This window comes from Pseudonaja textilis, chromosome 5 (assembly GCF_049901715.1).
Source record: "Pseudonaja textilis isolate UNSWEBS1 chromosome 5, rPseTex1.2, whole genome shotgun sequence".
NCBI lineage: Eukaryota > Metazoa > Chordata > Lepidosauria > Squamata > Elapidae > Pseudonaja > Pseudonaja textilis.
Genome location: NC_141994.1, coordinates 3,734,270 through 3,746,467, shown reverse-complemented (window position 1 = coordinate 3,746,467; position 12,198 = coordinate 3,734,270). Strand labels below are relative to the sequence as shown.

Genomic DNA, 12,198 nt, shown 5'->3' with positions numbered 1-12,198 from the left:
TAGCACTCTCCTTTCATATATGTAACTTGTTTATGGTAAAAAAAAATTATGTCAAAAGTGGGAATGCAAAAAAAATCTGTATTCAGTTAAAAAAATGGAATATACTATATATATGCCAAAACAGGCTCTCAGAGAACCTGCTTATTCCCATCAGTTTCCAACCTATATCCCTGAGCTGTGACATCTACTAAAAAAACCCTGAAATTATGGAAAATAGTTAATTAAATTATTTTCAATCATGAAAATAACAGAAAACGTGCTAAAAAAATTGTAAAAATCCTTCTTTTACAGTTTGTTTTGAAGTATCAATGATATTGGTTGAACTGAGTAATACTTATAATTCTATGATATTAACGTGCTATGTTTGGATAGATTCACACAACTTTGTCCTAAAATATCTAAGCTATGGCACTGTCAACATTAATATATCAAACTGTTTTGGCAATGTAACCTTAATTTCGGGGATTCTCTCCCACTCCCTTTGTTTTTAATGAAATAGGAGGCGTGCATAAGCGCACCAATCGTGCCTACGTCCCTGTCCTATTGTTTTTTATTTTTCTTATAAGTATCTATCTCATGTATTCAAAACTATATTTATTCTTATACTTGTATCTTGTAAGCGATTGACAAATCAAATAAATACTAAAAAAAAATACTAAAAATGGAACACAAGTTGCGATAGTTTTCAGCTCGCAAAGATGAAAGTGTCTTCTATAAAAGCTACACATCTGGAAATACAAAATACTGCTCATATGCGCAGCCTCTTGTGTAAAATAAATGTATTTGAAATATTTGAATAATCAAACTAAGTAAAGGCAGAAATACCAAGTTGGAAATCATGATGAACTACCATCGGAAGAAGGTGGGATCTAGAAATCAGTCCTATCATACCTTGTGGCAATGACTGGACAGGAAGAGTGGGCTGGCCAGGAGGAATAGAAATGAGTCCCTGACGCTGAAGATTCAGCAGATGTTGCTGTTGTTGAAGTTGTTGCATTTGGAGGAGCTGCTGTTGGAAGACAAGCTGCTGGGCTGCCAACTGCTGTTGTTGTTGCTGCTGCTGCTGCTGTTGCTGCTTCAAAACAGAAGAACAAATGTTACCGAGAAGTGAAAAAGGCAAGAGATTCAGTCAACGGCGCTGGTTTATTTCAGTGATTAATTATCAATAGCTATTGTGTTGTAGAAATAGGGCTAGTTTCTTAAAAAAAGAAAACTTGCTTTACAAATAATCAGATTTTAGTGGGAAAGATGATCTGCTTTAAGGATTCTTTTTAGCAAAGAATCAGAAGAAAGAAGACAACCACTTTTTCAACTTAAAGAACAAATAGGTAAAATTCATGAAGGTGTAATTCTTTATCTCAAAATTTAATTCAAAAGCAGCCTTATTTTTCCAGCTGAGTAACTATGAACTGCAGTGGCCCATAAAGGAAATCTCCAGTGATCTATTAGTAAACTGAGGTGTAGCCTTCATTTTACTAGCCTGTTACCTCCTTTGCTGTGCTTGTTGGAATACATTAGGTACCTAGCATTATATTCGTGGTAAAGAAGCATCTTATTATAAAGGAAAGTGCTAACTTCCAATTTTGTGAGGTGTTACAAGATAAGCTAGAGTCTTTAAGCTCGGGAGGATATAAGGATGTAGTCACACTTCAGAGAAAGACCTTTCCTTTTTTTTAAAGTTTGGATGACAAGAGAAACTTGTCCACTCACTGGAAAACAGACTGCATAATGGAGTAAGTCGTGTGGATTTCTCAGAGCCTCGGGAGAAATAAGGGAGTAATTTCTATTCTGTATTTGATAGCTGTCTGAAATTCTATTTACAAATCCAAACAGAAACAATGCCTTGGGAGGTCAGAATTGGATCGTGTATGTTTGCATAATGGGAAGCTACAAGACAATGTCTAGGATACCTGCTGATCAATTTAACTACTTGAACATGTTTGTTTATATTATGTTTATAGCTGATGCAGTCTGCTGACAGGTCCAGGCCTGAGATACTGGCTTGTCATGTTGATTTATGAGCACATCAAACGGCAACTTTCTACTCACCATTCCAAACGTACAGTAAGACTTCATTAATCAGGACCTGTGACTTCAAAATCTATGCCCAATTTTTTTTATAACTTTCTACTAGCCATTATTATCCAATCCATTTCTGAACTAGGGATATCACAAAGAGAAGATTAAGTCCTTTATCGGTTCAAGCTTCCTTATATATATATATATATATATATATATCAGTCAATCAGTACTTTGTTCACCACCATGAGCATTGAAAGACAATAGAACTGGATGGCAAACTCAGGCTTCATAACTACAAACAAAAGAAGCCGTAGCATTCTATTTTGTCATTGGTTTCACTGAATGTATTTAAGCACTGATCTTCAGGACGAAAGGGCTAAGAACAATAGCATTCTCATAGAAAGATTTCAAATGAACTATTAAAATAATATCCTTTGTTATATAAGTTAGTTCTTTAAAGTTTAAAATGTTGAAATATAAGATATTATAGAATTCATCATTTTAATTGAATGAATATTTGGAGTACTCCATGTGAATATTATGCCCAACATAAAAATCATTCTGAATAACCTCCAGTCTGTGTAACCCAACTATTTATTGGATCATATTTATTCTATCTATCTAGCAATCTGTCTGATCATCTTACCAATTCTATGGGCCATTTCACGAAGTCAGTTTTGTCTTCTTGCAATGTTCCCCAAGGACATTTTTGCACAGAGAATGCCTTGTATGAACCAGAATCTCCATGGATACAGCTGTCACTTCCTGGTGGTGATTTCTGCAATCACAGCACAGAGCATTTTTCCCAACCTCTTCAATTATGGAATCATCCTTAAGAAGCAAAATCTGTATCTACAGACATCTTAGTTCACCCAAGATATTCTCTATATGAAGATATCTTAAGGGGGCCATTATTTATACATAACATTGTCTGCATGAACTATCTGAGAATTATTGCAATACCGATAGCTTCTTATAAAGACGGTCTTTGCAAAAATAACAACAAACACCAAACAAAAATCAACGTATTACGTTGATAATAACTTATGTTTCTCCTCCCCGGCCGCTCTACTTGCAGAAATAATTTATTGATTAGTTATTTAGGCTCTACCTCTTTTGCTTGCTTTCCTGGGTGCTGTTGCTGCTGCTGCTGCTGCTGCTGTTGTTGTTGTTGTTGTTGTTGTTGCTGCTGCTGCTGCTGCTGCTGCTGCTGCTGCTGCTGCAAAAGCTGAAGGTGTAACTGCTCTTGCTGTTTCTTGTAAAACTCTTGAAGTTGTTGCTGAATAAATCATTTTGACTTTAATAAATAAAGGTAAAGTTTCACATATTATGCATCTCCTAAACTCGTCTAGATTGGCATGTGGCAAAGTGGTCACTAAGCTATACCATAAAACAAAAATAGAACAGGAAGATGCAGATCTACATAGACTTCTCTCCCCTCAAAGTCACGTCTGAAATATCCCGGCGCATATTTCAAAGTATCCTTTAAAAAAAAAAAAGAAAGATCTGTATTCTAGATCACAGGCAGCCAAGGCAAACTAATGCCTTCCTACCTTCATCCTACCTTCCTTTCTTCCTTGACTGCCTGCCCTCTCTAAACAATATCAATTTCCTCACATGTAATAAGGGTGGAGAGTTCAATAACCTGTCTGTGCAGGATTAGCAGCATGCCAGATGTATAGCAAAATGTTATTTCACTGTAATTTTCTATGAAATCACATATCTTATTTAAACATTCTGAAAATAAACATTATTTTCATCGTGATAATTAATTATATTCCTCCTAAGTTCAGTTAAAAAGGGTAATGTTATATGACAATATTGTTATTTGGTTTTCAATCAGAAATGTCAGGGATTCTTGACTTTCATTCCAGATTTACTCTTCTCATTCCAACTTCTGTTTTCGTTTGATTAAAAAAAAGTTAAATTCAAATTTCCCAGCCCTCCTCCAGTTATCTAAAGTAATCGCTAACATCATATAATTTTAAAGCAACTGTGACCTTAAAGTCTATTTACATTATTTGTTCAATTGATCACTCAAAAAGTACCTAAGTTCTTGAACATTTAAACATTGGTTTGTTTCAGGGTTGTTGTGGAGAAAATAGGAGAAGGAAGATGGTACATTTGTCACCTTAAGATATTTATAAATAATAATAAAGGAGGGATAAAAAAATTAAAATTCCTCCTTCACACTCCACCTGCCATTATTGTTCCTGAACGAGATGTTAAAGTTGTATTCAAAGTTGACAAATGGATTCTCTAGGTCCTTGAAAAAGTTTTAGGCTAGGAGAATTTGTCACAGACTTATATTATTCCTTTTTATGAAAGCAAACACATGACCTCTCACTAGCAAATAGCGCTGACTATATAATAAGCCGGAACTCTGATAATTATCCAAAGAAGTATCCAACATTACCTGCTGTAACATAACTGCTTGCTGTTGTTGAAGAAGTGCTTGAAGCTGCTGAGGAGACAAAACTTGTTGTTGAAGAATCTGTTGCATTTGCTGAGGGGTGATCACTTGCGGAGTCATCATGGCCACTGACACAGGCACCTACAGAAGAAAGATTGGAGATATGTTGTTTTCCTTCTTAACACCGGAATAGAATATTTAATAAACATTTTTCTATAAGTTATGATGCAATAACTTGTCCATGGATATGTCTTAACTATTATTCTTTTTAACTATTATTTTATTTTGAAGGGTAGAAGTGCCACAGATATGTAGCTTGATACATACTGAGGCTATCTACTCACTCAGTTGTCTAATTGAAAATAACCAAAGTCTGATGATGTGTCCTGTTTGTGCTTATATTCTAGTAATGTCCATTCTAGTAATTATCATTAGAAGGTAAGGTATATAGTCCATGTTTATTTAGAAATTCTCTCTTGTTTTTTTAAAATTTATAAATCAGAATAATACGTTGGCAGATGTATGAAAATAAAATGATATTTAGCATTCTTGTAACTTCTTTCCTGTTTAAAAAAATTACATAATATCTATCCCAGTAGCACTCAATCTTTTCTTCACCATGGACCCTTTTAAATATATTTTATGATGGTCACGAACCCCCAAGATTTAACTGAAGATTTAAATCATAACATTTCTTCAAGCCTTTGTGGACCCCATGACGATATTGTGCCCCCCGCCAGAGGTCCTTGAACCACAAATTGAGAACCACTGGTCTATCCTATAAATTACATTATAGCAACAAAAGTTAATTTTGATTTTACAGCTGGGCCACTAGACCTGGGTTGCAAAAATCTATAACCCTTAGATGGCACCAAAGATATCTTTGTAGTATCTACTGGACATCAGCATCTTTGTAACCCAGGTATGGTGATACTAACAGTATAATGTCTTCAAGTTTCTGTTCCAACATTCCATAAATGCTGATCATCTCTGTAATATTAGAGAGGCAGATGTTATATTGCTTGGGTAAATTTGTTTAGCTGCTTTTATTTTATATTTTATTTGAACACTGGATATTTAAGTATTTATATCTCACATCTTTAACCCACCATTTCTTTATATTTACTTATAATACACAACAAGCATATTACTACTCTTGAAAAAAGCAACCACGGACCTAGTCCTCAGCAACTGATGCAACTTACTTCATTGACAAAACATTATAAAGTTTCATGGTTCTTATCATTACAACCCTCAATAATATAGAATGGGGTCAGAGTAACATGAACTATTAACATTATTTTTTTATGTATCGATCAAATTTCACTAAAGGCAACTCTGGGTGGTGCACAGCCCAGATAAACATCTTTTTCTATATTAAAGATAAAAAATAAAAATAGCAAATTCAGATATAAAAAAACTGTAATAACAATAGTCTAAATATCCAAAATACAATCAAAGTGAAGGGAGAATGAAAAATGGCTTTAACCGTTGAGCCATCTAGCCAGGTCTCTACTCCCATGGGTCGTGAGAACCGTTTGGAATATCAAAAGAGATTTCAGGGGAAGGAATGTTTCATAAGAGAGCTGCCTCATAATATGAAGCAACAGTCATCAGATATTTTAGTAGAGAAAAAAGAAACTTGGTGGACTAATAATATTTTTATAAACAGTTTAGCTTTTAATTTGAGTCACAGCTTCTCATATTAATTCGTAGGAAAAAAATCTATGATACAAATGGAAATACTGTTATCTGTTTTAAAACAATAAATCTTTAGTTTAAATAAAATAGGACTGCAGAGTTTATAATGATTCACACACACACACACAAAATTTGCTGATCTTCTTGGCACCAACAGTTTGCTATTAATTGTATGCTAAGATCCATAATCCATCACACTCGAACCATGTCCTCTTTACTCAAAAGTCTCACTTTGTTTAATAGGACTTAACTTCCAGTTATACGTGCCTGGAAGAAAGGGGTAGGCCAAGCATTTTAAAATATGGATTTAACTTTGTTTGAATCCCTTTTTGATGCTGATCTGTTTTTTAAGACCTCAGAACTGTGGCACACTAATTCTAGACACATCAGATTTTATCAAGCTCAAAAGTTTACATTTCATATGTTTTGTGAATTATTGCTAGACATTTTTAACGTTGGGTAGGATAAATGGGCATTTAAAAATAGACAATCACATGGCAGGCTTTCAATATGGTACAATCATTTATGTCATAATACTACAAAAACAAAAGGATAAAGAATCCAGACTGTTTCTCAAAATATAAAAGTACATGTGTATAACCCTACTGTAAATGATCTTTTAGAGAATATAGATTTTAGATGAAAGCATATCTCTGTTCTTACATTCTTAAGACAAACAAATCATGAGAACAGAAAGAACTGTAAAATAAAAGTTGATGCTACTAAATATGAATTCATTAGTTTTTCTACCTACAGCAAGAAATACATTGCAGCAACAATTCTGCAAGGCCTGAAGTATCTAATTTGGTCCTTTTAGAAGAAACTGTGTTGAAATGAAGAAAGCAACATTTATTCCTTCATGCAAAAAATAACTTTCGTAATATAAGGTGTAAGTGTAGTAGCATACTTTTTATATTGTGAGGAAGTACTTATTTCTTTAAGAATGTATAACTTTCCTAAGGCTACAGCAAATTCAAGACAGCATAAAGATTAAACTGGAAAATACCAGAAATTTTTTAACATTTAACACAGTTATTATAAACTGTCCTACATATTCTTAGGCACATTCTGGTTCTACTAAATACTGTATATTAATGGAATAGAATCCTTAATAAATTGTTCCCATGCTGTAAAATAAAACAAATTTACATTAAAACTGGATTCAAGGGCTGCATCAAGTTTTTCATTGCATATTGAAATCAATCACAATGATTGATTATTTTGATAATTATGCAAGATAGATTATAGAAAGAAATCATGATGTAACTTTTAGGGATGGCAGTTAAAATGTAATTATACTTATAACTGCTATAAAGACTATTGGAAACTACTTTATGTCTTTACATCTTTTACCCTCCACCGTTTTCATCTATTTCTTTTTCTTGTTGCACTTTTAGCTTTTTCTGCTTCTTCTCCTTTTTTATTTTTTTCTGTTCTGGGATTATATAGAGATTTATTGAAGATTGTACCTTTGCATCTTGTAGGCTACATAAAGATGGACGTTTTTACTAATATGTTATATTAGAATGATAAAATGACCTATCTACGTCAGGATTCCATGCATGATCTTTTTTGATGTTGGAAAAGTAGAAATATTGCATATATTTCATTTGTCCGAATGGGCAATGGCTACAATTCAAAAGCATACCATTATATCTAATAAAAAGACAACAATTAATAAAATAATATGCATACATTTGGCTCTATGTATTATTTATTATAGAGGAGAAATTGTTGTACAATGATGTGTTATTTTAATGTTTTATTGCTTTTAAAATAACAAAAATTAAAGTGCATAACGTGCTTAAAATTAGTGAAAAATATAACAGAAAAAGTATATGTAATTACAATAAAGAGTTACAATTCTATATATAATTATCTAATACAAATATTATGCAAGTATGGGTGTCATTATATTTATCCACACAAACTCTATAGGCAATCTGCTCATAAGTAGCAAGTGTAATCCATTGAGTAAATGGAGTTCATTTATCTTTCCAATGTTACAATATCAGTCTTTTAGTTATATGTAAGGGCATGAAGAATGCATTTACGTTATCCAGTTATCAAGTTCCTTGTGCTAGGTATATTATAGAGAATAATATTCTCTAAAAAAATTAGCTTTTGTCGCACAGACACATTTATATAGTCCACTATTTTCTCCCAAAACTTATTAAGTGTAGACATTGTTAAACAAATACTCCAGGAAGCATTGTCTTATTGTACAAAGGATGTGCAGGAAATCATGCCAGCTTCAATATATATTTTTCTGTACTTTAAATCATGTTTATAAAGAAAATATTAGATTTAAATATAATAAATAGTAAGAGTTACAACTGTAGTGAATGGAGCAATAGTGAAAAATAAATTGTTAATCAAATTGTTGCCTTCAAGAAGCACAATTTATGCCTGCTACATTTAAAGGGAAATTGTTTTAATTAAGTCAATATTATCAGATGTCTTATTGTGGTTGTGAAGAACACTGCCTGTTTCAGTGCTTGCTTTACATGTACTTCTCAATTAATTACATGTAAACACATTAGAAAAGATTAAATAGTTTCTATTTACAGTTGCAAGCTGTTCTTATTATTTTAACAGTATAGATTGTAGGTGTTACAGAACATGCTGCACCATATGCTTTCAAGGGACCCCAAATGCAACTTCTAATCTCACTCTGGCTAATCAAACCGCTCAGATTATTTTACATACGTCTTTGGTTTAGGCCTTGACATGCCCTTGTTTTTCTTTCTTCTCAAAGCTAAAGTTCCTCTCTTTGATTAGCTGAAACATTTGCATGGTCACTACACATTTTTCATTTTATAAATCATTATGCATTAGCAGTCTTGATCGCCTAGCTTGACTAATCCTGATGAACTGAAATCACAGCTGAAGGTCAAACTCCGTCCCACTGCACATTCATATTCAAACAAATCTACACCATTATTCATTACACTCTTGAAATCATTGAAAATAAGTTACAGAATCTCCCCCTCCTTTTCTGCATAGTTCCTAAAACTTTTATCTACAAAACGCTAATGTTTAACACATGATAATAAACAGAATCATGCCAAAATCAATATTACCTTATAGGCTCGAGTGTTTAATTTTATTGGAAGCTATATATCTTTCATCTTAATCAATAACTATGCAGAAATCAGCACATTTCTGACATCTAATTTCTGTTTTATGTTTTTTGATGTCTTCTTGTATTTTAACAATTTTTTTGTATACCATAACAGTCCTCAGCTTATCATTAGGATTCCCCATTTATACGCACTGAGTATAATTAATCCTGTTTACATTAGTCTTTCCATTCTATATTTTAAACAGATTTCAGTAACACACACAATTTTCCACTTTCACCCTTTGCAATTCCTTACAATACACAGAGGTGATTTTTGAAGCAGCTCACAGAATTAGCCAAATAATATTAATTTCAATAAAGGAAGAGCTGTCCTGATAAAAGACACTTCTCTAAGAAAGCAAAAATAAATATGAGAAAGAAGCTCCTTTCATGCTTTCATAGATTGATGGATGATAATCATCTTAATTTCACTGCTCTCCAAAACAAAGAACCAGAAAAAGCAGCAAAAGACACTGGCCCATTCATTCCAGGACCTGCACAATGCTAATTCCAACATTTAGCTGCATGGTTTTCTGCTTGATGTATCAGAGCTCAAAAGATGAAAGCAGAGAAGTAATTGCTCTCCTGGTTCTTATTCTTCGCTGACAACCCATAAATTTAATTTTACACACACATTCATTTACATTTTCAAGTATATGACATGATAATTGCCAGAATATAACACCTCCATTCCTGTAGATACAGCAACTAGCTGATTGACAAGTGCGGTGAATAGAGAGGAATGGTGGTTGAATTGCAGAATTTTTTTCCCTTACTGAAAATTACACTTAGAAGGGCTAACAGTAATAAGCATTTATAAAACAGCCTCACCATAAACATCTGCACATAAAATGAACAGCAAAATTTCAGCGATTAGTCTCTCAGTTCTCTATGCTTTGCACTGAACTCTGCTATTCGAAATATTACAATTATGAAATAGTGAATCTATCAAGGCACAACAGTACAAAATGAGCTGTGAGCAACATTTACAGGGATTTGTCTGTTGCACTGTATTGTCAGGGCAGTGCAGTGTGATTTGTTATTATTATTAATTTTTTGGCTTTTGTTTTTCCCCACATTGTTACTGAATATTAGCATAAATCATTGTTATTTTTATTTTCTGGCTGTTTGCTAATTACTCTTTTGAGAGACAAAAGAAAAAAAGAAAAAGAAGGCGGGAGGGATAAGGTAGCCCTTAAAAGCTCCTGCAGGAGTGTAACTCTCAGTAAACTGACTTGTTTTTCTTTGGCTCCATAGTTCAAGAATGGAACAAAGCACTCTAAATTGGATCCTGATGAGAAAACATCACCAACTTCTCAGAAGAATTCCAGATCATTAAGATGCTCTCACTGCACTTGGAGTCACTGATGAGGCTCTCCAACTGACAGAGGTCAACTTCAATGGAAGCAGACGGGAAGAAAAGGGAAAACTGAGGTAGTTTTACAGAGAGCTTTGTACCAAAGGCTGAGCAATTACTTTGTATGAATAGCCCAGCTAATAAGTACAGATCAAAGATTTTGGTCTGGTTTGCCAGTGTGTATGCTGCTTAACATGCTGGGTTATGAGGGTAAACAACACCCTCAGAATATTTTGTAGCTAAAGGAAAGTAATATTCCAAACAGCACTTTCAGACTTATATCTTTTATAAGACATGCTAATAAGGAGGAGAGAGAGAGAAAGGAGGAAGAAAAGGTGAAAGAAAGAAGAGGAGGAGTAAATAATGGGGAGAAAACAAAGCACAAATAAAACAAATCCAAATCTTTGCCACCGCTTCCAAAAACTGAACTTATTCTGAATACAAATGTTATGTGCCATAGGAAAGAGAAATACAATGCACGATTTATATAATTTTTAAACATAACTTACAGTAGAACCTCTGGTGACGGCCATCATTCCTTCCATAACTTTGGTCGCAGCCCGATTTGGTCATAACCCGAGCCTTTAAACAAACATGGAGTAGCTAACTCCGAGGGGCCGAAAGTTTAAAGAAGCTGAACAAAGACATGAGAGAAAGGATGTAGAGGGGGAAAGTTACAGCTGAGCATTTCTTAAAACCAAACCCTGGAAAAGGTTTGGCTCATAACTCGGGGATGAGGGGGCAGGCAGCCCCTCTCCGCAGTTACTTCCAGCTAAGTTTGCCTTCTGCATCTCACAGGGATACCCGCCACGCCCGGCTGGTTCCGCCAATTTGCGCGGTCTCCCCACTCGTCCAGCCTTGAAAGTCAGCTTGATCTCTTTTCCTGCTCTCCTCCACCTCTTTGCTAAAGAGGAAATACTACACCCCCCCCCAAGATGCTTTGTGGGTCTCTCCCTGGGGTTGCAGATGCTGCTCTGGTTGTTGACAAGCAAAGGTAAGCCAAGAGCACCTGAGGCAGCCAAGGTGGCTATAGAAGCTGCGAAGAAGCTCCCAGCCAGTCTTTTCTCCAAGCCCTGCAAGCGAGAGGCCCAAGGCAGGAGTGACCAAGGGAGCAAGAGAACTAAAGTGGCAGTCAGAAGAAGAAGGAGGCGGTGGCGGGCGACTAGCGGGGCAGAGGAGCAAAATCCCCAGCCCAGCAGCAGCTGAGTGGCAGCGCAAGCCAAGGGTCTGCTTTTTCTACCCCTCGCCTGCCCGCTTCTTCATTTTCTTTTCTAGGAAACAAACAACAGGAAATTTGGCGCTTATTAAAAAAATGGCGCAGAAGGGGAAATCGGCTGCGGCTGTGTTTGATTGCTACCCGAGTATGTGTTCATGACCAGATTCAAAAATTTTGTGAATTTTTTGGTCGGAACCCAATTTGGTCGTGGTCAGAAGCGTTCATGACCAGGTTCTACTGTATTAATCATTCCTGAATTAGAAATTCAGTCATTAGTAGATTTAATACAAGTAATATCGGGGACTAAAAATCTCTTGAAACTGCGATATTCTGAAATGAGTGTAGATGACATGTGTTTAGCACAT

The 12,198-nt window shown here is 34.8% G+C and overlaps 1 protein-coding gene across 5 annotated transcripts in view; it reads right to left on the bottom strand.

The window, feature by feature from the left end:
• FOXP2 (forkhead box P2) overlaps positions 1–12,198 on the bottom strand; it is a 503,349-nt gene that overhangs the window by 79,176 nt on the left and 411,975 nt on the right. For 3 of the 5 annotated variants that reach the window (XM_087933993.1, XM_087933992.1, XM_087933996.1), the window contains 4 exons: positions 4,439–4,576; positions 3,134–3,301; positions 2,669–2,800; positions 892–1,066 (listed from right to left, as the gene is read on the bottom strand). In XM_087933993.1, the coding sequence (XP_087790119.1) occupies positions 892–1,066; positions 2,669–2,800; positions 3,134–3,301; positions 4,439–4,576 (613 nt within the window). The remainder of the gene's footprint in view (positions 1–891; positions 1,067–2,668; positions 2,801–3,133; positions 3,302–4,438; positions 4,577–12,198) is intronic. The other 2 variants (XM_087933994.1, XM_087933995.1) reach the window with 2 other exon arrangements.